Below are 27,693 nucleotides of genomic sequence, written 5' to 3' on the forward strand. Positions count from 1 at the left end.
GAACTTGCCCTGGGCACAAAACCACCACTATTCAGGGCTTACTCCAAGCCGGAGAGGACAGGTTGATGTCCTCACAGGCCCTAGACAGTTAATCATATGTTTTACCCACCAGTATTGCCAGGAACCATTGTTAAGGGCCCAATTCTCCAGGGCCATCCATTAGCAGAATGTGTGAATTTAGCTGGAGAGTGGTTTGAGATTGCTATTATTACTTTTATAGATTTTTAGCTAATACTAAGTATCTTCTCTGAGCCAGACACTTTGTTAAGTACTTTATACACTCCATCTTCATTTAATTCACAGAGCAACTCCATTTTACAGTTGAGGAAACTGAGGCTCACAAAGGTTAAGTAACTTGCCCAAGGTCCTTTAGCTTGTCAGGGGTATGCCTTAAGCCCTGTCTGTCTCATACTAAAGGCCACGCTCTCACCCATACCATACTGTCCGCTATTTGGGTTCTGGCTTCCAAAATCACTATTCTGCTGCCTCAGACTGTTAGCAGCAGGGAATCCATATGAGTCTGCAGCAACCTCAATTCTTGCCTCCTCAGAAGAAAGAATTCGATTGGGGGCATCGGGCAGATGGAGAGAACGAGACACGTTTTAGAGCAGGAGTGAAAGTTTATTTTAAAGTTTTAGAGCAGTGGCCAGGCACGGTGGCTCACGCCTGTAATTCCAGCACTTTGAGAGGCCGAGGTGGATGCATCACTTGAGATCAGGAATTCAAGACCACCCTGGCCAACATAGTGAAGCCCCGTCTGTACTAAAAAAATACAAAAAATTAGACAGGCTTGGTGGTGCCTGCTTGTAATCCCAGCTATTCAGGAGACTTAGCAGGAGAATCGCTGGAACCCGGGAGGCAGAAGTTGCAGTGAGCCGAGATCACGCCACTGCACTCCAGCCTGTGCGACAGAGTAAGACTCCATCTCCGGAAAAAAAAAAAAATAAAGTTCTGGAGCAGGAACAAAAGGAAGTAAAGTACACTTGGAAGAGGGCCGAGCAGGCGACATGAGAGATTCAAGTGCGTGGTTTGACCTTTGACTTGGGGTTTTATATGCTGGCATTCCGTATGCACAGTGGTCTGCCAGCACTTGACAGGGGACTCTGCGCATTATGTTCACTGAAGTTACACGCATGCTCACGTGAGGCATTTTTCCCTTACCAGTCAAGTGTTCCTGGAGGAAGGTCATGTATCAGTTAAACACCACCATGTTCCCTCTTAGTGTGCATGCTTGAGTCCACTCACCGGACTCCTGAGATCTTATGGGGAAGCTGCTAATCACCAGCTTCAGGTGTTTTCTATCTATTGGGAGCCGGCTTTTCCCTGGTGCTGGCTGTGACCAATTATTATTTTAGAGAGATGGTCACCTGACATTCCTGGGTGCAGGAGGCCTCCCCTGCCCCACTCATGTCTGACAAGCTACCTACTCTGACAAGACAGCAAACACCTGTTCTGGAGTACGATGAATGTCAGAATTAAATACCTGAACCCATGGAACCCAGCACTCTGCCAGTCCTCTTTATCAAAAGTGGCCTTGTTGAAAAGAGATAGAGGCAAAAAAAAAAAAGTTAAGGATGAAGAGACAAACTATAAATGAGTATTAGTCCAGGCTTAGCTGAATTCAGTTACACATATAAGGACTTATTTTTATAACACCGTCCCCACCCCACCATGATCTCCATTATGGAACAAAATAGGTTTTGTACCTTTAACGAGCTAACTGAGCTTCCGCCATTGTATTCTCGCCAAAAATTGCATAACCTGAATTTAATCCTGAGGAAACATAATACAAACTACAATTGAGGAACATTTTACCAAAAAAAAAAAAAAAAAAAAAAAAGCCAGTATTACTTAAAAGCATCAAGGTCATGAAAGACAAAGAAAGACTAAGCGATCAGTTTAGATTAAAAGGACACTAAGGAGATGTGATAGCTGAATACAGTATGTGATCCCAAATTACATCCTAGCCCAGAACACGGTCGTTAGTGGAACAGTTAGTGAAATTTAAATAAGGTCTATAGATTAGGCAGTAGTATTATACCAGTGTGGATTTCTTGATTGTCCTCATTGTTCTATAATTATTGAAGATGTTCACATTTGGCCAGGCACAGTGGCTCATGCCTGTAATCTCAACACTTTGGGAAGCCGAAGCAGATAGGATTGCATGAGCTCAGGAGTTCAAGACCAGCCTGGGCATAGCGAGACCCCTCTCTACTAAAAATTAAAAAAAAAAAAAATCAGCCAGGTGTGGTGGCACACACCTGTAGTCCCAGCTACTCAGGAGGCTAAGGTGGAAGGATAACTTGAGGCCCAGAGGTAGAGGCTACAGTGAGCCATGTTTGCGCCACTGCACCCCAACCTGAGCCACAAAGTGAGACCCTGTCTCAAAAAAAATAAAGATGTTTACATATAGATAATCTGGATGAAGGCATGTATAAGTCCTTTGTTCTACTTTTGCAACTTTTTGGAAATCATTTCAAACTGAAAAATTTGAAGTAATTTTTTAAAAGCCACAGAAAAGAGTATTGGAAAGAAGCAAAGAAGTCACCTTTGTCAAGCTCAAGCAGGCACTCAGTAAATATCTGGTGAGCCCAACTACTGGGTTGAGTATTTGGTTTCAACCCAAAACCTTGAGAGGATCATGACAAAAATTATTTGTAACAAAACAATGAGGACATTTCCGTTTGCAGAACCTTGATACAGTGTGGTGACAGCAACAGATGACAGAGACAGGTGACAGAGACAGATTCTGGTACCAATTTTTGAGATGCTTCATGTAAAAAAGGCAAATGCTTATAGATATACTCAATGCCTAGAGCATCAAAACCTGCTGTTTCGCCTAAGGACAAAATGCATCTCCAAGATACAGTGTTTCATCACTAGAAACTTTTAAAAGAGAAAGAATTCAATATGACATATCTCATTTAGAAAGAAACAAATCACTCTTTTATTACTCATGTATTTATTATTTATTATTCCCATTTTTAATACTTTCAAGGTTTTGAAATTTAAAGGCTCATTAAATAATGGAGACATTCTGATTCAAATGGGACTATTTCTTAGGACTTACTCATGCAACTCTTCCTGGCTTACTGTTTCATGCAAACCATCTAGATAGGAGCAAGGCATGACAGTGATTGTAATGTGAAGAGTGTGCGCTTTTGATCCATCTGTTTTGTCAAGATTTTTATCCTGGACTGCTTGAAACAGCACAACTACAGAGGGAAAATTCAGAAGCAAATGCCTTACATGTTTTTAATGTCATTGGCAATGGCCAGGGCTCCTGAAGTCCTAGCGGGATGTCCTTTCAACAGATGTCTTTTGTTTAGGGCTTGAGATAAAGGACATCAGGGAAAGTCATCTGCTGCTTGTATTGATAGCTTGAGTGAGCTGTCATTTCTCTCAGTTCCAAAGCATCCCGGGATGAGCCTTTTACCTCTGGTCTTCTCTTTCACTTTCCTTCTGCTCATTTTCCACTTGATTTTGCCCCACCACTCCCCTCCTCTCCTTTCTCTCCAATATTGTAATAGGTGCTAGAAACAGAAAGATGAGAAAGACAAAGCCCCCTCCTTCAAGGAGATCATCACCAAATGGGAAACAAAGACAAAAAGGAAATCATTGTGCTTCTGGAGAAAGGGCAGTGAAATAAAGGCAAGTTGACGCCTCTGGACGTAAGAAGCACTTAACTCTGTCTGTCGAAGTAGGGGAAGACTTTACATACGAGTTAAAATTTGAGCTGAGAGCCCTGAAGAAATAAATAGGAATTCAAAAAGGACAGGGAGATGGTGACTCAGAACTGGGAGGCTCTGAGGGGTAAACATCTTTGAGGAAGAGGGAGAGAGAAGTTGGACATGGCTGAAAGATACTTGTGGGGCTATGTCAGGCTTTGAAACTGGAGGCAGATCACAGCTACTGTGGGAAGGCTATTATTATACATCCTTTTAAAAATCTATGTTTTAGAGAATCATTTAGCTGAAATTCAGAGCCACACTTGTGAATCTGAAAGCATTTACAGTAGTAGAAACACTATCAGAAACTGCCACAACAAACAATTGTTAAGTGCCTACTATTTTGAGCTCAAGGTCAATATAGTAGTCTCAGTGTTTCTGCCTATTGCAAGCAAATATTTTTAGAGAAGAGAAAGAATTTAAATTTCTCATGATGGATTTTTTAATGGATTGCACAAATCATTCTCCTGAAAATACCTCTAAATCATAAAAATAAAAGCAAAATCTGCAACATTTAAAATTCTAATTCGTGTTCAAAAATGTTAATAGATGTATTTTAGGTCAGCGTATGATACAGTATTTTTCAAGAACTTTTCATACTCTTTTTAACAGATCCGGTTTCTGGTCTCAAGTACAATGGAGTAAACATACCCCACCCTGTCTCTCCCACTGAAAATAGCTATAAAACCTGGACAGAGTGTACGGAATAGCTGGAGCACTCTGGAAAGTAAATAGCAGGCCAAGTGAAGAAGAAAACCAGAATTAGGGTCACCACCAAATGAGCAGTGAGGTTAACATTATGCTATCCTCTGGTATCTTCCAACCGGGACTCAAGGCAGCCCAAAACCCAGAAGCAGCACAGAGAGGTCACTTCAAGAAGAAACCCTCTAGTTCTCACTCTAGATCTGGGAAAGTGGTCTCCTGACAGTAACAGCAGAAATAGTGGGGACATACAGGTGCCTAGAATTCCAAGGAGGTTTGAGGGAGACTGCCTCTTCACTGGAATAGTTGTGGTCCCAGGAAGGTGGGGCAAACCCCCATTGCCTTTATTTTATTTTATTTATTTATTTATTTATTTTGAGATGGAGTTTCACTCTTGTTGCCCAGGCTAACTGCAACCTCCACCTTCTGGTTTCAAGTGATTCTCCTGCCTCAGCCTCCTGAGTAGCTGGGATTACAGGTGCCTGCCACCATGCCCGGCTAATTTTTGTATTTTTGGTAGAGATGGGGTTTCACCATGTTGGCCAGCTTGGTCTCGAACTCCTGACTTCGTGATCCGCCTGCCTCGGCCTCCCAAAATGCTGGGATTACAGGTGTGAGCCACCGCGTCTGGCCTGCCTTTATTCTTATTCTGTTCTCCCATCACTTAGGGTTACCATGAGTGAATTTTTAGGAAGAGCACAGCAGAGTGGAGCACTAAAGCCCCGACTTTCTGGCTACAGGACCAAATTGTGGAGTCCAGGGAACCAGAAAGTACTAGAGAGATCATGGGAAAGGAGGATCTTTGGAAAGCAACTCTGTAAAGGTGTTTCTGAATATGCATTTATGGAGGGATAACCAATGCTGGGATTATGTGAAACCTTTCTCTTCTTTCAATGCCCTGCACCTTATTTAAAAGAAACTGGATGAATCAGAGTTCAGACTCTAAAGGCCTGCATGGACCCTTTTCTTCTCGTCACTGGAGACAGATGGGCTCTCCATTTGGACCATCTTGACAAATAAATAAAATGCTCCTATTCCAAGGTCAAACCTCTTTCATTTCTCCAAACTATGATCGCAGGGATCAGAATATAGACTTCTTAAGGGTAAAGTGCCAGTTCTTGAAATGGTTGCCTTACTTTGCCACATCCCACAGGCTAGGAGCTGTCTATCTTTTCTTACTGCAGTCAGCATTTTGTCTAATGACGGCAGCAGCAGCAACACGGCAAGCAGCTGGGGAGAAGTCTATGTACAGGGGAAGACGGACAATAGAGACGGGAAGGAGAGAGACACAAAATGTTGATGAGTCTGGCAAAAGGATAACAAAACAACAGCAAAAGGAAATTAAGAAGAAACAGTGACATGGGAATTGCATAAACTAATTACATAATCTCAAAACACAGGTTTCTGAAAGGAAATAGAAATAGTGGAAGGCGCAAGAACTTTGGAGCAAAGATAATTCTAGGCTCCTAGTATGGACACCTACTATAAAAAATAGACATTTGGGTAAAGAAGAACAGACAAGTCCTCACTCCTTGGGTGATTGTGATTGCTTTTTAAAAATTTATCACAGCCAGTTGCGTTGGTCTCCCATCCTTGTCCTAAGGTGCAAAGGGACCCAGGGATGTGGGCACAGGAAGGGATGCTCATGTGGCATGTCACAACAGGCTTTCATTTTCATTTTCCCCAAGCTCTGTGGGTGCTCTGCACCTCAAATTCCCAGCTGTACCCCAGATAATGAAGAAAATTATTGCTCTGACCTGGTCCTTTAATTATTTTTTCCCCACTTATGGCTTGAGCTTTCATTAGTTTTCATTTCTCATTAAGAGAAAAATAAAAGAATGAGAATTAAACATCTCCTGATCTATTATCTCACTGAAAATAAGAAGCCAAGAGTCACGGGACTGGAACTGAATGAAGGGCCCAGACGATGCGTGTACCACCGCAAGATCCACACAGCGCATGGGGGCTGTGCTCCTTTTCTTCTGTCCTCTGGAGGACAACAGGGAGCACTCACTCCCAGAAAGACTGGAGCCCCTGTACTGAGGACCCAGTGTTATGAAATCTGGCACCTTCCCTGAATAGAGATAATAGGCCTCAAATCACATTGGCTTTTCCTCTTTTCGAGCATTGGGGTTGGATTTTCACTAATCTCTTAAAATTGTTGTCTGGGTGTGGTGGCAGATGCCTGTAATCCCAGCATTTTGGGGGGCCAAGGCAGGTGGATCACCTGAGGTTAGGAGCTAGAGACTAGCCTGGGAAACATGATTAAACCCCAGGGCAGGAGAATCCCTTGAACCTGGGAGGTGGAGGTTGCAGTGAGCCAAGATCAGCCACTACACTCCAGCCTGGGAGACAGAGCGAGACTCTGTCTCAAAAAAAAAAAAAATGTTCCCAGTGCTCAATTATGTGTCTGCCCCCATAAATACTATTTGGAAGGTATCGAGGCTGTGTCCAGCTCATCTGTTAATTCCTGCTTTATGGCAGGCACATGCCAGTGTTCAAGAAATGGACAGAGTAGGTAAAGGAATAAATGCACACAAAAATGGACTGATTACTCCTAATTTGTATGGCTATGGGCATTTTAATAATTCCTAGGCAGCATTCCCCTTGAGATGTGAAACAAGAAAAGGATGCCCACTCTCATCACTCCTATTCAGCATAGTACTGGAAGCCCTTGCCAGAGCAATCAGGCCAAAGAAAGATATAAAAAGCATCCAAATAAGAAAAGAAGAAGTCAAACCATCTCTCTTCACTACAGTGTGATTCTACACCTAGAAAACCCTAAAGACTGCACCAAAAGGCTCTTGGAACTGATAAACAACTTTAGTAAAGTTTCAGGATACAAAATAAATGTACAAAAATCAGTAAAATGTCTATACATCTATCACGTTCAAGCTGAGAGCCAAATCAAGAACATAGTCCCATTTACCATATCCCAAGAAAAGAAAATACCTAGAAATACATCTAACCAAGGAGGTCAAAGACCTCTACAAGGAGAACTAAAAAACATTGCTGAAAGAAATCTGGATGACACAAAACAAATGGAAAAATATTCCATGCTCATGAATTGGAAGAATAAATATTGTTAAAATGGCCATACTGGCCAAAGCAATCTATAGATTCAATGCAATTCTTATCAAGCTACCAATATCATTTTTCACAGAATTAGAAAAAAACTATTCTAAAATTCATATGGAACAAAAAAAAAGCCTGAATAGCCAAAGCAATCCTAAGCGAAAAGAACAGAGCTAGAGGCATCACATTACCCAACTTTATACTATAAGGCTACAGTGACCAAAACGCATGGTACTGGTTCAAAAACAGACACATAGACCAATGGAACAGAATAGAGAGCCCAGAAATAAGATAGCACACCTACAGCCATCTGACCATCAACAAAGTCAACAAAAATTGGCAATAGGGAAAGGAGTCCCTGTTCAATAAATGATGTTGGGATAGCTGACAAGCCATAGGCAGAAGAATAAAATTGGATGCCTTTCACCATATACAAAAATTGACTCAAATGGATTAAAGAATTAAATGTAAGACCTTAAGTATAAGAATCCTAGAAGAAAACCTAGGAAACACCATTCTAGACATTGGTCTTGGGAAAAAAATTATGACTAAGTCTTCAAAAGCAATTGCAACAAAAACAAAACTTGACAAGTGGGACCGAATTAAAGAGCTTCTGGACAGCAAAAGAAACCATCAACAGAGTAAACAGACAACCTACAAAATATTCACAAATGATGCATCCAACCAAGGTTGAATATCCAGAATCTGTAAGGAATTTAAACAGTTGAACAAGCAAAAACCAAATAACCCCATTTAAAAAATGGGCAAAAGACATGAACAGATACTTCTCAAAAGAAGACATATAAGCAGCCAACAAGCATATGAAAAAAGACTCAACATCACTAATCATCAGAGAAATGCAAATCAAAACCACAATGAAATACCATCTCACACCAGTCAGAATGGCTATGATTACAAAGTCAGAAAACAACAGAGGCTGACATGGCTGCAGAGAAAGGGGAATGTTTATACGCTACTGGTGGGAATGTAAATTAGTTCAGCTACTGTGGAAAGCAGTTTGGAGATTTCTCAAAGAACTTTGAGAACTACCATTTCACCCAGCAATCCCATTACTGGGTATATATCTAAAAGAAAATCAATTATTCCACCAAAAGGGCTTATGTACCCATATGTTCATCACAATACTATTCACAATAGCAAAGACATGGAATCAACCTAGGTGCCTATAACAGTGGATTGAATAAAGAAAATGTGGTGCATAGACACCATGGAATACTACGCAGCCATAAAAAGAACTAAATCATGTCGTTGCTAGCAACATGGAGGCAGCTGGAGGCCATTACCCTAAGCGAATTAATGCAGAAACAGAAAGCCAAATACCATATGTTCTCACTTACAAGTAGGAGCTAAACAATGGATACTCATGGACATAAGGATGGCAAGAATAGGCACAAGACTACTAGAGGTGGGGAGGCAAGGAGGGGAGCAAGGGTTGAAAATGACAGTCAGGGCCAAGGCAGGCAGATCACAAGGTCAGGAGATCGAGATCACGGTGAAATCCCATCTCTACTAAAAATACAAAAAATTAGCCAGGCGTGGTGGCGGGCACCTGTAGTCCCAGCTACTGGGAGAGGCTGAGGCAGGAGAATGGCGTGAACCCGGGAGGCAGAGCTTGCAGTGAGCCGAGATTGCGCAACTGCACTCCAGCCTGGGTGACAGAGCGAGACTCCGTCTCAAAAAAAAAAAAAAAGTCAAGAAACAGATGCTGGCGAGGTTGTGGAGAAATAGGAATGCTTTTGCACTGTTGGTGGGAATGTAAATTAGTTCAACCGTTGTGGAGGATAGTGTGGTGATTCCTCAAAGATTTAGAACCAGAAATACCATTTGACCCAGCAATCCCATTATGGTTATATACCCAAGGGGATATAAATCATTCTGTTATAAAGATACATGCATGTGTATGTTCATTGCAGCACTATTCATGATAGCAAAGAGATGAAATCAACCCAAATACCCATTGATGATAGACTGGATAAAGAAAATGTGGTATACATACACCATGGAATACTATGCAACCATAAAAAGGAACGAGATCATGTTCTTTGCAGGGACATGGATGGAGCTGGAAACTATTATCCTTAGCAAACTAACACAGGAACAGAAAATCAAACATCATATGTTCTCACTTACGATTGGTAGCTGAACAGTGAGAACACATGGACACAGGAAGGGGAACAACACATGCTGAGGCCTGCTGGGGGAGTGCCAGGGTAGGGAGAGCATCAGGAAAAATAGATAATGCATGCTTGGCTTAATACCTAGGTGATGGCTTGATAGGTGCAGCAAACCACCATGGCACATATTTACCTATGTAACAAACCTGCACATGTATCCTGGAACTTAAAATAAAATAAAAAATAAAGAAAATTACCTATTGGGTCCGCTATGCTCAGTACCTGGGTGATGGGATCAATTGTCCCCCAAACCTCAGCATTACACAATATACCCAGGTAACAAACCTGCACATGTATTCCCTGAATCAAAAGTAAAAGTTGAAATTAAAATAATAATAATAATGATTCCTTGCCCCACTACAAAAAAGAAAGATGATATAGTCCATTCTAAAAAAAATTAAACATAGTATTACAATACAGCCCAGCACTTTCAGTTAGGTATACCATATGCCCAAAACACTTGAAAGCAGGGACTATCCATAGCAGCATTATTCACAACAACCAAAAGGTGGAAACAACCCAAATGGCCATCAGCGAATGAATGGATAAACAAAATGTGTTATGAATGAAGCTTGAGGACATTATGCTGAGTAAAACAAACCAGACCCAAAAGGACAAGTATGACATGAGCCAGCTACATGAGGTGCCTAGAATAGTTAAATGCATAAGGGCAGAAAGTGGGAGGGTGGTTATCAGGGGCTGGAGGGAGGAGTTAGTGGAAAGTTCTTCTTTAATGCATTTTGAGTTTGGGTTTGGAATGATGGAAAAGTTCTGGAGATGGGTGGTGATGATGGTGGCACAACAATGTAAATGAACTGAATGCCACTGAATTGTACACTCAAATGGGATTAAAGGATGAAATGAGGCCAGATGCGGTGGCTCACGCCTGTAATCCCAGCACTTTGGGAGGCCAAGGCAGGTAGATCATGAGGTCAGGAGTTCGAGACCAGCCTGACCAACATGGTGATACCCCATCTCTACTAAGAATACAAAAATTAGCCAAGCATGGTGGCACATGCCTGTAATCCCAGCTGCTCAGGAGGCTGAGGCAGGAGAATCGCTTGAACCCAGGAGGCGGAGGTTGCAGTGAGCTGAGATCACACTATTGTACTCCAGCCTGGGCAACCGAGAAAGACTCTGTCTCAAAAAAAAAAAAAAAGAAAGAAAGAAATGAAATGAGATGTACATTTTACCATAATAAAATGGAAATAAAGCAGTATTTATTTAATGTGCTAACATTCCTGAATCAACCAAGAGAACATCAGTGCTGCCTGTACAGCTTGCCATTAGCTGTATGTGACAAAGAGGCAATCATTACATAGCTACACAGCTTCAGTGAGACAGAGGCCAGCACACCCTTCATGGCTACACACTGCCCTTTATCCCATGTGGAACTGGAAGAACATGCCTGGGTCTGCGGTAAAATGCACTTATCCCCAAGCTTCCAAGGCTGGAAGTTATAAGAGAATCTTCCTATGGAAAGGGGCAACTGGATGGTATTTCTCCAACTCATCCACCGAGTTGCACCACCCACCTGACAATTACTTGCTTATTTCTAGCAGATCTGTCTCTTGGGGACAAAAAGACAGTACATTGGTTTGGGTTCACTGTTTCGCAGCTACAGCCTAGAGGAGCACTGTCCACAGGAAGCCAGAGCTCAGCATGGCAGACAGAAGGGACTGGTTTGAACTGCAGTTCTTCAAATGAGTACTTGTGTGGCTTTGGGCAAGCCACTTAAATGGGCCTCAGTTTCCTCATTTAAAAGTGGGAATACGACAGTATCTACCTCACACAATTATACCACAGCTTAAATAAGTTGTAAATGTTTAACAGCACCTAGAATAAAATAAGTATTCAACAAATATGATTTTCTTTTTTTTTTTGAGACAAGTCTCTCTGTCACCCAGGCTGGAGTGCAGTGGCACAATCTCAGCTCACTGCAACCTCCGCCTCCCAGGTTCAAGCAATTCTCCTGCGTCAGCCTCCCAAGTAGCTGGGATTACAGGGGCATGCCACCATGCCTGGCTAATTTTTTTGTATTTTTAGTAGAGACGAGGTTTCGCCATGTTGGCCAGGCTGGTCTCGAACTCCTGACCTCAAGTGATCCACCCACCTCAGCTTCCCAAAGTGCTGGGATTACGAGCCACCACGCCCGGTCTGGATTTTCATATAAGAGATATGTTACAGGTGGTAACAGGGATTGGGGCAGGATGGTTATGCATATCATTACAAGAGTTGAAATATATCAACTCTACAATCTGAACCTTGCGTTGGCCAGACAGCCTGCGGGAGCCTCAGGAGTGTGCAAGAATATTAGGAGGAGATTAAATGGGGCTTTCCAAGGAGATGGGTAATTCTTGTAACATTCTTTTCATTTTCCTCTAATTCTTCAACTTGTTCTTTAATATTTTCGGTAGTTTGTCTCTTTGGTAGTAGATATATACTCTTTTCTCACATCTACTAGAAGATTTACTCATCTATGCTTAGGAAATGTCTGAAGACCCATGAATCCAAATAAATTTTGGTTTTGTTAATATACTGCTAAATAAACAGAAAAGCCCTTAAGGAGAGTTCCAGGATTAAACACTACAGAAACTGATTGGAAGGAAATTATTTCCATCAATGTGTTGGTCGGAACAACCTTTGACCAAACAGTAATGCTGCTTTCATGTGTTCAGTCAATCAGACTCCCATATTGATAGTGTGAAATTGAACTCACTAACTTTAATTGTTTTCTTAATTTTAATTATTCAGGTGCATCTTCCCGAAACCTGAAGAAATTTATAGAAAGGTAAGTGGAAGATAAGAAGTTGTTTTTAATTTGGTTTCTCATTTTGAATAAGGAATGAAAACTCTGTTATTACCCCATAATCATTTTTACTGAGCATAAATAGCTTGTTAGTCACTATCCAAACTCAAGGATATCACTCCTTGGGCCAGTGAGCATAGAAAGTGATTAATTTGCATATGTCCTCAAAGAAGGGTAATAAAAATGCATACAAAGTTGGTAAAACTTAGCTCTGACAGACAAAAGGATGATGTCATATTCCTGCTTTATGAATGAGAAAACATTTTTTTGTGTTTATTTGGGGCTTGAAATTCAGAAGCAAGGCTCGAGGTGTCCTGACTGGAAGCCTCAAGAAGACTTTGCCTTTTCAAAGTTGACTATGGGTCCACGGCTGCCAGGATATCCTAAGAACATGGACACAAGTAACCCAATAACTCACCTGTGCTTATTGATGCAATTGCTGTGAAAGATGCCAAGAAGATAGTATTGTGTCTATTTACCCAGGACCTCAATCCATTCTTTTCAATTTTATGCATTTATGTGGCCTTTCTCTAATAGGCAAGTGGGATAATGATTATAGAGAATACGTGGGAAATGGGAGTGGTGGTTGGCTGTACTAGAATGAAAGAAAAACAGCAAAAAGGTTTGCCAAGAGGGTAGTCATACCAAGATGGTTTTCAAAGGCCCAGCCTGTGTCACTGGCTACAAAACTAGATTTCCAAGTATCTGGCATTCAGATTCCATCTATGCCTTCTCAGTTTGTCTAGAAACAAGATGTTGGACTATCCCGCCATCGTTGTATATGCCATGGTTGGAAATGATGTCTGCAATGGGTGAGTTATTGAGAAAAAGTATTTTCAAGATTCTTTGGCTCTGGGCTCTTCCCCACCCTCTCCTCACCAACTCCACTCCATTATAGCAGCCTGCTGTTCAACTGAATTTCTCTATCTTAGAAGCACAGCCAGGCACAGGGGTTCACACCTATAATCCCAGCACTTTGGGAGGCTGAGGCAGGCAGATCACCTGAGGTCAGGAGTTTGAGACCAGCCTGGCCAACATGGTGAAACCCTGTCTTTACTAAAAATACAACAATTAGCTGGGCGTGGTGGCATGTGCCTGCAATCAGCTACATGAGAGGCTGAGGCAGCAGAATCACTTGAACCCAGGAGATGGAGGTTGCCATGAGCTGAGATCGTGCCACTGCACTCCAGCCTGAGTGACGGAGCAAGACTCTATCTCAAAAAAAAAAAAAAACAAAAGCAAGTCCTAGACACATGTGAAATCAACAGTACCAATCTGTGACGCTGAAAGCCTCTTTTGAAAATATCTGCTCCATTAATTATCAACTCTGATGTAACAACAAATGGGTGTGTCCTGATCAGTTATATCACAAGAGATGTGCTACTACTGACTGAGAACCCAAGATTGGGAATTGTGATATTTTTAATAAAATAAGGCAGAAGCACAGCTACCCCATAAGAACATCGATGTCACTCATATTCTGATCTATTTTACTTCCTCATGTGGAAGAGACAGCTTAGACACACAGACCTACAGCATTTGCAAAGAAATTGCGGATAACTCATGGCCAATCCTATATATGCCCATGGCCCATAGCGAGAAGGTAATTTTGCTAAACTGCTGGTATTGGTAGTAACTTCAAAATGGTGAATTCCTTAGTTCCTATATAACATTTGGGGAGGTTTCTCAAAATCTGTGTACACCCCTAAGAATATGATGCATGTATGAATGCCATCTGTCCTGTGATTGTGGCCAAAAAAAAAAATGGTGAGACAGGATTTAGAGCAACTCCCCAGTAGCAATAGCCACCCACTCGATATTTTAGGAAACAGGAAAGTAAGGCCAAAAGAGGTTCATGATTTGCCCGAGGCAACAGGGTTGATTAATGGCAGAGCTGGACTCCACCCCAACTGTGCTAGAAGTGGGCCATCCTGCTCACTCCTCGTTTGCTTTCCTGTATTTCACTCGCCACGCTTTCCAAGCCTGTGCTGAAAACAAAAATCAATAGTATTAAAGTGTGTTTGCCCGCACAGATAAAATTCAGATGGCAAAGGAGATGCAGACATAATCAGTGAAGTGAGCTCAGGGCAGGAGATACCACAATGATCCAGAGACTCTGATATGCCAGATGTTACCTTGGTGCCCTTGGGCTGGTTTACTGCTGTCCCCAGAACCCCAAGTTGGCCAAGGCTACATGCTGGGCACCAAGGTCTGTGAAGAGCCACCTGGGACTTTCCAGTAAACAGCAAACACCCTTTAAGGACTGCCATGAACCAAGAGGTACATCACTCTTTATCATTCCATCCTCCCAGCAGCCCTAAGAGGCAAGGATGATTGTCCCATTTTACAGATGAGGAAACTGATTTGGCAAGGATAAGGAACTTGCCTGTTCTGGTATTGAGCGTCAAAGCTGGGAGCCAAACCAGGTTATCTAACCAAATTCCATTCCCTGTCTATAGTCCACACTGTCTTATTTCCTTTCTTTGACTTATTCACTTTTTAAAATATACAGTGAGCACCACAATGTGCCAAGCACTGTGCCAGGCTCTAGGATACGGATACAATGACAAAGAAGCCACAGCCCCTGACATCAAGGAGCTAATGGAAGGAGAAGCACCATGCTTCAGGCTCTAGCTGCCATCATGAAACAGAACAAAGCTATGGTCAGACCAGCCATTGCTTCCCCAGCCCCCAGAGCGTGTCCTTCCAGAGAGGAACAGAGAGCAAACTGACTATACTGAATAAAGAACATGTGCAGAAAGAGGCTCTGGCTCCAAAAGCCAAAATCCCCGAAACTGTACTTTTCCAACACAACCTGCTTACCCAGACCCCTCCAGCCCAGTCCTACTTTTCCTTTCCCAAAGAGCTAAAGGGCAGGCAGACATCAGCCAGAGAGCTGTGCCAGCCTCTCCCCTGCTGGGGATCTGGGTAGAGAAGCAGCAAGCATTTGGGTGAAAGAACAGAGTTGGCAGTATGGGATGTCCCTGTGGTGCCCACTTTGTGATGTCCTGTGGAGGGGTTAAAAAAATAAAGACAGATGGCAACTATACCTCCCCATCTGCCAGAACGTCAAGGTGGAGTAGATTTCCCAAAATGAGCAAAGGGATTTTATAAAAAGCTCAAGCAGCAAGGAGTTACATAATAAGTCTGTCCTGGAACAAGTTTTAGGATATCTGCTTGACTTTTTTCTTTTCTTTTTCTATGACAATGCTAGCTCTTACTGAAGTGACACATTTATGTGCTTTCTTCTCAATTCTCTAAACTCATCCAGTTACTCAACAAATACTGGTTAAATGAATGAGGGTCACGATTGGAAGATAGGTTTTAGCATCAAGAAGTCAAAAAGAAAGATCACATGGAGAACCTGGCTTTGTCATTGTAACCCTGCTCAGTTTGATTTAGGCTAACTCAGCTTCCTTTGCGCTTTTCGGATCACTGCCCTTGAGGGCCATGTAATGTGAATGATATGGAAAGAGAAACATTCCTGAAAACAAGGCAGATGTTGGGGAGCTGCAGCAGCAGAACCTTGGGGTGGCAGAGGCAGTGGCGGGAAATGGGAATGGCCTCAGAACATCCAATCATAAAGGCCAGTGACAACTCTTTGCCAACATCCCAGCACAGCATCCCTGAAATGAACATGGTAATTGCTGGAAATTCCATAGAATTATACAAGCATCTAGCACTAGCCCCATAAATGGATATGGTTTCATTTGTTACAGTGGACAATCACGGGACAGATGGCGTTCATACAAGCATCATATTCTTAGGAGCATACACAGAAAGTATAAGTTATACATTCTCATCTTATGGAGAGAGCCAGGACCACCCACACAGGGTGTCTGTGCCCGTCTGCCCCCAACCATTGTTTTTCTTCAATGCCAACGCTTCAGGTTATGCCCTGGGCAGTTGACCAGTACTGCGTTAAGAGGAAGTCAGCCCAGGCACTGAGAGGTCGCAGGCCCCAAGGAGCCTGGACTAGTGAGAAACAATCCATGCTATTTATTCAGATGATAGAAAAGCCAGCAGGCAAGGGAATGGAAAGAGCTCCTGCTGCTCGGAGGAATTCTCTCTCCCAGTCTCCTCAGTGAGAGACATGGGTAGCAAAGGGAATGATAAGGAAGTTCCAACCAGCCAGCGTGTTCCAGGCCACACCCACTTTTAAGGGACATTTAATGTATCTCTATGCATGGGGTAATATGGAAGTCCTCATCCCATTCCTAGTCTGTATCAAGATGCCCCTTCTCCCCAGCTACTCAGGAGGCTAAAGTGGGAGGATAGCTTGAGCCCAGGAGTTCAACCCTGCAGTGAGCTATGATCATACCACTGCCCTCCAGCCTGGGTGATAGAGCAAGACCCTGTCTCTATCAAAACAAAAAAAAAAATTTCTCTTCAAGGGGATTGGATGGGAGCCCAACAATATGATTGCAACTGGCTGGCATGAAGAAAAAGGCTAACCCTCTTACCTGGGTGTTTCAAAAACACAAATGCTAGCTGTGAGTGAGGTGTGAGCACTGGATCACTACAGTGATCTGGGCTTTAGCTATGGTTCCAGGAAGTTGGTTTTCTGCACAGGCTGGTCAGTTTCTTCCTTGAGAAGGGATACCTCTCTCTGGCACCAGCCAGGTGAAATCTGGCTGGCTTACCTGCCAGGGTAATGAAATGATCAGGCTTATTTTGCCTGATCAGACACAATTCATTAGGGCGGGACAGGCTTCAGAGCCACCCTCAGGAGTGAGGCTCTTCATCTGTTCCGAGCTCGGCCATTTGTTCCTGACATGTGTGAGGGCATGTCAGTGAGTACCAATTTCTCTCTCATTATTTTCCCCAGTGTGGCCACTGTGCCACAGGCTGGTTTTCACATCTTCTCTGTTAGCTGAGCACTCTCGATCTCTCACCTATCCATCTGAGTGTCTGGGGTGAGCTCGCTGGTGTGTGAGAAGGGGTGCCGGGACCCTGGAGTGGGCAGACAAATCCGGGGTGGCAGATGCCTGGGACGCTTGGGTTGAAAAGAGTTAGACACCTTCAGCTTAGCCCATTCGTCCTTTGGCAGACACCAGAGAGACCTAGGAGATAGTCCTCAACCACTAGGGTTCTTTGGTCTCCAGAATACTAGCATAAAGTCTCCCCCAAACATCACCAGAGGAGAAAAAAATACACAGATCAAAATGGCATTGAAAACTTTTCAGGGGGCTGGGCGCAGTGGCTCATGCCTGTAATCCCAGCGCTTTGGGAGGCTGAGGCAGGCAGATCACGAGGTCAAGAGATTGAGACCATCCTGGCCAACATGGTGAACCCCCGTCTCTGTTAAAAATAGAAAAATTAGCTGGGTGTGGTGGTGCACACCTGTAGTCCCAGTTACTTGGGAGGCTGGGGCAGGAGAATCACTTGAACCCGGGAGGCAGAGGTTGCAGTGAGCTGAGATCGCGCCACTGCACTCCAGCCTGGGCAACAGAGTGAGACTCCATCTCAAAAAAGAAAGAAAAAGAAAACTTTTCAGGGACAGAAGTCAAAAAGCACCTTCTATGGCATCTGGAAGGGGTGATCGCCCCATGAGTCACATAGACTTCCTTGCCCTTACCTGAGCTAAGAGTTGGTTGATTTTGCTATGCAAATTAAAAGTGTAAATTATGTAGTTGTACAAGGTGGAACAAAGATAACTGGAGAATGTTCCATTAGCAACACCAAGGCTTCCATTTTGATTTCACTTAGCAATTAGCCATGTTGATTATGCTTGCTTAATTTGTGGGTGCCCTTTCATAAGTACAAATTAGCTCAGATTCTTCGTTTAGCATCAGGGTTGTGCCTCTAACCAAAAAAAAATTATTCAATGGGGATTCGGGGAGACTTTGTCCATCTTAACTCATCTTGCCTTTATGTGGTTGGAGAACATTAGCTCAGCATAATTGCTTTGTGCCAAAGCGTGGCTGTATCAGCAGGAAAAAAAAAAAAGTGTGGCAAGGCAAAAGTGAATAGGCAGTGTGTGCCAGCTTTACCAATGACAGAAGAAAGGATACAGACACCCAGCTTGCCTTTCATTTCACCCTTGCTATCACACTTCAAACATACAGTGAATATGGAACCTAGATACTTTGGGCAGGTTCTTCAGTGTTGCTTCTATGCATATGGGAATCAAGTCAAAGCCCCTCCCCACGCTTCTGCTCTAGTAGGTAGGCAACCTAGTCGCAAATCGTTGTAGCTGCTTTTTATCAGGTTAGGAAGATTTTTATTTTTTAAATAGTGTAATTTTTTCATGACAATGGAAAACATGAAATTAGCATGCAGTTCTACACCCTGAGGGTTTGTAAAATTAGACATCTTTTTTTCTCCCCCCTTAGGAGACTCTAGCGATCCATTACATAGTTTAGAAGCACATACACCAACCACAACTGCCACCCTACTGGCTACCCCCACAGCACCAAAAGTATTGCTGTAGTCAACAATACTTTTTAGCCATCTTTCTATATTAATACATACAAATTACTTCTTTTTTTTATTCAAGTGAAATTCACATAATGTAAGACTAACCATTCTAAAGCAAAAATTCAGTGGCATTCCCAATTCACAATGTTGTGCAACCAATGATATCTAGTTATTTTATTCTTCTTAATGGCTATCTAGAGTTCTATTGTGTGGGCGTACCATAATTAATGTACTTAGGCTTTTATCTTTTTCCAGTTGTACACTATACCAAGCAATATTGCAATACTTGTATGTATATTTTTGCACATTTATGGAAATGTTACTATAGGATAACTTCTTGAAAGTGGAATTCCAAGGTCAAAAGTTAAGCCAACTTCAAATTTGGATACATTTTGAAAAATTGCCCTCCGAAAAGGCAGTGCCAATATTCATTTATGAGCTCCCTTAAAAGTGAGAATTACGGATCCCTGGGGGCCCCTTTCTGTCCCCTCTTCCCATATCACTTATGCCCTGGGTCCAGCCTCTGAGTGATGGACTTATTTTATCTGGTTCACAATCTGTATTAAGTTCCCTGGAGCTGCCATAACAAAGTACCAAAACTGGATGACTCAAAACGCAGACATGTATTCCATCACAGTTCTGGATGCTTAAAGTCCAAGATCAAGGTGTCCGCGGGGCCATGCTCCCTCTGAAAGCTCGAGGGAAAAATCCTTCCTTTTGTCTTTCCGCTTCTGGTGGCTCCCAGCGATCCTCAGCACTCTTTGGCTTGTGGCAGCCGTAACCCCAGTGTCTACTTCTGTCTTCACATGGCCTTCCTCCTGGTGTGTGTCTGTGTGTCCTCTCCTCTTCTAATAAGGATTCAGTCATTGAATTTAAGGCCCACACTAATCCAACATGACCTCATCTTAACTAATAACAACCATAAAGACCCTATTTTCAAGTGATGTCACATTTTCAGGGACACTATTTAACCCACTACAGGATCATTAGGGAAACTGGAATTTTAAGTATGCAAAAGGGAAAGTAACGCTGTAGCAATATTCCATTTAGGGTAAAGACAGGCACTTAGAGCATAAAGAGTAGATGAAAACCCTAGAAAATTCTGTATTCTACTCCCAAGTTAATGCAGGTTAGGATCCTAATCCAAATTTGATGTGTTCCTGAAGGTGTGTGCAAAAGTCAGTTGTAGAAAGAAATGAATAATAATAACATATATTAATGCCAAAAATATTTTAGCACCCCTTGCCTTTTAAACATAGCTTTTTAAAATAATTTCAACTTTTATTTTAGATACGGGGGTACATGTGCCAGTTCATTGCATGGATATATTATTGTATGATGCTGAGGTTTGAAGTACAAATGACCTCATCACCCAGGTGGTGAGCATAGCACCCAATTAAACATAACTTTAAATCAACCAATGAGTGCCATTTTAACATAACTTCAAATGATGTCTTTGTAGTATTTTGTACGTTCCTTACTTTTTTTCCAAACCAAATGAAAATAAGTCAATCAGTTTAAATTCAATAAGTGTCTAATTGAGGGTAAAGATTCGTCACTTTCAGCTCACTTAGGAGCTTCACCTTTGTCTGACATGCTTTGATTTTAGGCCTGTGTCTCTCATAACTACTTTCAGTACTTTTTTTTTATTTTACTAACTTTTATGAACTAAGGAGAGAAAATATAATTTAAAAATTCAAATACCCTCTATAGAGCACAAGCACTACTATATAAAGACAATAATGCAGGCTGGAACTGTTTGTTGGAAATGTCGTTGCAGGGTACAGCCTGGAATAGAAATCCATCAGGAAATGCATGCAAGTCCAAATCCAGTGTAGAAACTGAAGGATAAAAAGATATAGTGTGGACATATAATATAACTTCATCAGTAAGATTCTGTTTCCTAACTGTGATACATGTGAAAAGTTTTAAAGACCAAGTTACAGACCTCAAAGTGTCAAATAAGTCATAAGCAACACCATACCCCTTTCATTTCAAAAACTGTGTGTAAGTCAGGCCAGTGAGTTTATGCTACAGGAACAAAGGAACAAACAGCCCCTAAAATCTTAGTAGCATAGAGCAACAAATGTTTACGTCTCTGTCACACTACTTGTCTATCAGAGATCACCATGGGACTCTGTTCTGGGACTCAGATTGGTGAAGCAGCTATCTAGAACATTGCCTATACCCATGCAAAGAAAAAGAGCATTCTAGAAGGTGTCACATCACCAAATATGACACACGTCACTTCAGTTCACCACTCATTGGTTAGAACTAGTCACATAGTCCACTGAACCACAAGGAAGTTGGTAAGTACAGTCTGACTATGTGCCGGAAAGGTGGAAATCCAGGAATATTTTGCAAATAGCTCCAATGACCACCACACTGTGTGTGTGTGCGTGTCTGTGTGTGTGTGAGATGTATCTTGTATTGGCGTGCAACTTGCATGCATCTATCCTTACAATCAACCAAGATATTTTCTGTTTATTCCACCAACAGGAAGAGTGACCCAGTCCCAGCCATGACCACTCCTGAGAAACTCTACTCCAACGTCATGCAGACTCTGAAGCATCTAAATTCCCACCTGCCCAATGGCAGCCATGTTATTTTGTATGGCTTACCAGATGGAACCTTTCTCTGGGATAATTTGCACAACAGATATCACCCTCTCGGTATCAATTTGAAGATTCTTTTACTCTTTAATAACATCAGTGTATATACAGTTCAATGTATATGTGGTTCAAACCATACAGAAATGTGCCTAAAATGCCATCATGGAACATGGATCAGAGCTGATGAAGGCAAGAGCCCCTAGGTACAGTATCTAAAGATCATTGTCCAGAGGTGAGCAGAATCAGATCCAAAGGCAGAAAGGGCAGAAGTAATTCATGAATAATTAGGACACATTGAAAGGTAAGTGCTCAAACCAGGAAACTCCTCTGACAAAAGGTGAAATGTAAAATGAGCTGAGGAAGCCCAAACAGGAGACAGACTCATGAGTCAAAGACGGATTTCTCTGAACCTCAATGGTAAGTGCCTCCTGGTGGCCTGTTAGAATTCTCTAGAGCATGGTCCTCCAGCCTGCTCATTTCCTGCTTCTACACTCTCTTGGGGTCCTTAGCTCCGAAAGGCTTTAAAATGTCCCTGGGACCTTCTAATGGCAACTCAAATATTCTCGATACTGTACAAATAACATAAAAGTGCTAGTAATTCGCATTAGGAAGGTGTGATCCTTAACCCTGTGAGATAGATGTTTTCATCAACCACAATAATTTCATTTTACAGATGAAAAAACCAAGGCTCAGAGAGGTTAGGTAGCTTGCCAAATGCCACAGAGCTCACTGGATATGTTGTAGCAGGGCTCTGCTTTCTGTATTTCAGAGGAGAATGTATTAAGTGCCAATTATGTGCCAGGCACTGTTCTAGGCACAGGGTAACCAGCAGAAAACACAATAGTCCTAAGTTCCTGCCCACAGAAAGCTTATATTACAATGGGAAAGTGACTCAAAAGTATATCAGAAGGTGGTAGGTGCCACAGGAAGAAAATTGAGCAAGGAAGAGGAACAGGGAGCTGGCCTTAGTCTTCCCTGATGAGCATCTATAAGAAGAGGCCTGGGTACCCTCCTCTCAGCCCCGTATTGACAGCACCTGCACCAATCTATCATGAAGAAGGGGCTATCCCTTGCCTGGTGTTACCCCACTCACCTCCTGAGCCCAACCCACTAAAAGGTCCTGGCAGTCCAAGCACCTTCTTCGGAGTCAAGTGAGAAATTCAAAGAAGACCTGAAACTCATTCCTTCACGCCTTCCTTAGAGGGAGTGGGTGGGGAGCAAGATTTCCCATTTCAGACCATCAAGAGCCTTTTCTTGCATATACAACTTTGTATGAATCTTTCCAGTCTTCCCTTGTCCTCTTCCTGCAGTCCCTGTTGAAGACAAACCCTCTACTTCTCCCTCAGGAAATTCTGCCTCTCCCCACCTGGGAAAAGAGTAAGGGTCCTTTAGCTAGCTCTCAAAGGCTCTGGTCTGTTAGTTGGAGGGACAATGGTGAATGCCCACATTCCAGATTCTCCACCAGTAAGGATGAAACCATTTTCCTCTTGAGTTACTCATGTATCAAAAGTATTATTATCCAAGCAAAACACTGTCCAGCCTCACCTAAGTAGAGCATATTCTTCCTGTTGATGCAACTTTGACTACGCCCCCTTAGAAATAACATGATCACATATGGAACTTCACTCCATTCTGGGCTGCTTTGCATGCATAAAGGACACCAACCTGGGCTAAGAATGTCTCTTTGAACCACGGGATATGAAAATTGTACATCTGCCCTCAACTGATCCTTTCAGATTTCCAAATGTCTCTCCTACACTAAGAAATGCTTTGGAAAGAGAAGCTGAGGGCAGGGAAGTTTGTTCTCAATTTACTTCATCACAGTAATAGCGACTTGACTTCCATTTTTCTGATTTCAAATCCCATTTTCTTTCCACGAACTCTGGTTATGCCACCTCCATAAATTCTTTCCGATATGCCAAGCAATTCACTTGATTTATGAGACATGTTTGGTTTTATAAATATGAGACCAAATGTAAGAGTGACCCCAAGCAATTTGGAAAGGACTGGGGGAAGGAAAAATGTATGTAAGAATGTAAGAATGAGGCCAGGCACAGTGGCTCATGCCTGTAATCTTAGCAATTTGGGAGGCCAAGGCGGGTGGATCAACTGAGGTCGAGAGTTCAAGTCAAGCGTGGCCAATATAGTGAAACCTCGTCTCTTCTAAAAATACAATAATTAGCAGGGCATGGTGGCACACACCTGTGATCCCAGCTACTCAGGAGACTGAAGCAGGAGAATCGCTTCAATCCAGGAGGCAGAGGTTGCAGTGAGCCGAGATCCCACCATTGCACTCCAGCCTGGGTGACAAGAGTGAAAAACAAACAAACAAACTAAAACTCTGTCTAAAAAAAAAAAAAAAAAAAAAAAAATGTAAAAATGGTATGTAAGAATGACTCCCTGCAATTTGCAATTTGGAAAGGACTGAGGGAAGAAAAAAGGATGATTGGGGGATTTGTCCACTTCTGTTGATTCTCTAGGGCAGTGGTTCTCAACTGTGGGCAATCCACTCACCCCCACCCTGCTTTTGTCACATCTGGAGATAGAAGAGGGGTGCAACTAGGCTGGGTGCAGTGGCTCATGCTTGTAATCCTAGCACTTTGGGAAGCCGAGGTGGGCGGATCACCTGAGGTCAGGAGTTCAAGGCCAGCCTGGCCAACATGGTGAAACCCTGTCTCTACTAAAAATACAAAAAAATTAGCCGGGCATGGTGGCAGGCACCTGTAATCGCAGCTACTTGGGAGGCTGAGGCAAGAGAATCGCTTGAACCCAGGACACGGAGGTTGTAGTGAGCTGAGATCACACCATTGCACTCCACCCTGGGCAACAAGAGTGAAACTCAGTCTCAAAAAAAAAAAAAAAGGAGGTGCAACTAGCATCTAGCGAGTAGAGGCCAGGGGGTTTGCTAAACATCTACAATGCATGAGACAGCACCTCAAAATCAAGACTGTCAGTGGTGCAAGGTTGAGAGACGGCTCTAGATGTTGCCTTGTCCTTCTCAAGTGGACTCTCTCGGGCTGCTAATCACACCCTAGCATGTACAGCACAAAATGGGAAGAAGAAAAAGGTAGAACAAGTTTGTTCTATAGAAACATCAGTAGTTTTGAAAAAACAAATCCAATCAAGGAGAAAGTTGAAACCATCTAAAATTTGTTTGATGCTTAGAAGTAATTATTCACATCCTAAATTATCTCTGCTGCCTGGTTGCCACGGGAAATAAATTATAAATTTCTCAACAAAGCATCAGGGTCCTTCCTAGAAAGGCTGGGGAAGTAGGTGGGATTTGTCCAGCATCCCCAGGCCTCCTTTGACAGGACTCATAACACACAAGATGACAGACTTCAAGAGGGGGCCACATTAGGAAGGTGTGATTCTTTTTTTTCTTTCTTTCTTTTTTTTTTTTTTTTTGAGATGAAGTCTCACTATGTTACCCAGGCTGCAGTGCAGTGGTGCGATCATAGCTCACTGCAACCTCTGCCTCCCAGCTTCAAGCAATTCTCCTGCCTTAGCCCGCCAAGTAGCTGGGATTATAGGCGCCCACCAACACACTGGGCTAATATTTTGTATTTTTAGTAGAGATGGGGTTTCATCATGTTGGCCAGGCCGGCCTCGATCTCTTGATCTCAGGTGATCCACCCGCCTCAGCCTCCCAAAGTGCTGGGATTACAGGCATGAGCCACTGTGCCCAGCCGAGAAGGTGTGATTCTTAAAACGACCCTGTGAGATAGATGCTTTCATTAACCGCAGTAATTTTATTTACTGCTCTCACGCTGTCTCTCTTCTGCTCTCACTCCAAACCCCATCTTTGGATCTTGAGCCAGCAGTGAAGCAGGGTTCGTGCTGGGTGGCCTCGGGGTTTGGTTGCCCTGCCCAGGCCACTGTAGATCTCATCTTAGTCAGCAGCTGGACACTCAAGTCTGATTCCTGGGCACCATGTTAAGGGTTGTGCTAAGGGTACTGTGCAAAGAAAAAAAGTAGGGGGAAGAGGGCGAGTTCCATTTATTTGGGCCTAGAAATGTGGTGATCATAGTGTCTAGACTTGACTTTGGCCACTTCTTAAAAATTAAGAAAGAGTTCAGGAAACAGAGGCGTGGTAGGAGACCCCCTGGTCAGTGACACAGTCTCTGCTGTCTCCTTTCCCCTCAGAAGGACAGGCAGGAACTCAGCCTGAGCAACCAGTGAAGGCAGGGTTAGATGCCACAACACCCACTCAGCAGGTCACAGAGGCCCAGAACAAGAGCAGGTGGCTGTCTCACTCCCGCCAGGGAGGAGGGGGTGACGAATCTCTCCTCGCATCCCTCCTCCTCAGCCGGGTTTGTGACTCACTACCCAGTCTGTCGCTGGCTGCCGAGGGCTGGGGCACCCCACAGCCTCTACTAGTCACTAAAATTCCTGGTGAGAGTTTATTGTCTTTGTGAGGAATTACCAGACAGCAAGCCTCATACATTGGGGTTCTACTGACGTGGGTCTTTTGAGAAAAGTCAAGCTTGGCCAGTCACAAGTCTTCTCAGCCATGATCTGTGAGGAAGGCAATCATTCCAGAAATATCTCTGAGATTCCTACTCTATGCTTTTGAGTAAAGATGACATAAGATGCAATCTGTGTCCTCAAATGAGAGGGAAAAGACAACTCCGCTAGGGAACTCAGCACATGGACCCTGACAGCGAATGTGCAGAGTGCCCATGAGGATGGGCAAGTCACAGGCATTCTGGGGCCATCCCAAGGGTTAGACTATGGAAAAGAAGCCAGGGACTCCTGGCTGCAAATTCGTCTGCTAGTGGGCCTGCCTTGAAGGGCTTCTGCCACAAAACAGCAACTTCATCTTGCCCCAATTACTCTTAAACTTGAAACCAAATGTCTTTTTAAAATACCTTGGTGTTTCTATTTTATCACGTACTTTCCCTCTGTCTGAACGAATGTGATTTTAACACATTTACATGGCATTTCATGGAGATGTGACTGATCTTTGTTGGTACTAAGTTTCTACGGTACCTAAGATTTCAGTTATGTTTCCAGAATTAAATAGATACCAGAGACCCTGCCCTAAAGAAGTTACAGATTATAAAGTCACAAACCGTCACTAAGCCAGCTAGGGAAGAACACACCTTGGATCTTCAGAGGAGCTTATGGCAAACACTGGGACAGCCCGCTGGCTCCCCACAACACACACAGGCACACAGACACACACAAACACACACACACAGACACAGACACACACAGATACACACAAGCAGACACATACACACACACAGACACAGAAACACACAAAAACACAGAGAGACACAGACACAGAAACACACATACACAGACACACACGAAGACACACAGACACACATGAAGACACACAGATATACATAGACAGAGCTCCTCAGCCCCTGGTGATTCCTGGCCACGTGGGACAGTCCTCCTGGCCTGCCCCTGGGCTTTCTTGATCAGCTTTCCTATCTGGATGGACTTTCTAACCAGGGAGTCACAGACACAACCTCTCTTCATGCACCCCATAGAGGTAGGATCAATAGGCCAAAATTACATTAAAGAAACAAAGATAAAAGGTAATGCTTAAAAAGAAAGAGTGGGGGACCAACTGATACTGCCAATAAAGCAGAAAGTGTAAGAACCATTTCCCTCTTCCCTTCCTCGAAACTGTAAGCCCATCGCAAGCACCCCTAGCCAGTCTGCCACATGACCAGCCCCAGAGTCCCTACCCTCTAACAGGCAGAAACACCAGAGAGGCGGGACGCTGACTCATTACGACTTTCCCAGGTTCTTCTAAATGCACCTAACGTGCCCTCATCCTATTCAGCAGACCTAGCCACCCACACTAAGGATGTTCCCTTTCACAGTCAGGTCCAGCTGGAGGTGGAGCCAGGCCACAGAGGGAAAGGGAGAGGGACTGAGGAGGTGCAAAAGGGGGGTATCCCTCAGGGTCTCATTGGGAACTGTGCTGGCCATCAGCAGAAGGACAGCAGGAGAGGGTATCAGGCAGGGTGGAGCAAGGCCAGGGCTGGCCTTCATCCCCAAGGAGGAGCCAACAATGAAGTTCCCAGTGTCACAGGAGCAGGACAAACTCCGGCCCCTCTGGATATCAAAGCAATCCAGGCCTGAAGGTGGGGAGGGGAGAGTGCACGGTCAGGCGTGAGGTGCCACCTCCT

The 27,693-nt window shown here is 43.3% G+C and overlaps 1 protein-coding gene across 5 annotated transcripts in view; it reads left to right on the forward strand.

The window, feature by feature from the left end:
• Positions 1-27,693, forward strand: part of AOAH (acyloxyacyl hydrolase) — a 216,500-nt gene that overhangs the window by 166,481 nt on the left and 22,326 nt on the right. For 4 of the 5 annotated variants that reach the window (XM_055293408.2, XM_055293407.2, XM_055293410.2 and 1 more), the window contains 3 exons: positions 12,455-12,491; positions 13,247-13,321; positions 21,429-21,601. In XM_055293408.2, the coding sequence (XP_055149383.1) occupies positions 12,455-12,491; positions 13,247-13,321; positions 21,429-21,601 (285 nt within the window). The remainder of the gene's footprint in view (positions 1-12,454; positions 12,492-13,246; positions 13,322-21,428; positions 21,602-27,693) is intronic. The other variant, XM_055293409.2, reaches the window with a different exon arrangement.

Source organism: Symphalangus syndactylus, chromosome 9 (assembly GCF_028878055.3).
Source record: "Symphalangus syndactylus isolate Jambi chromosome 9, NHGRI_mSymSyn1-v2.1_pri, whole genome shotgun sequence".
Taxonomy (NCBI): Eukaryota; Metazoa; Chordata; class Mammalia; order Primates; family Hylobatidae; genus Symphalangus; species Symphalangus syndactylus.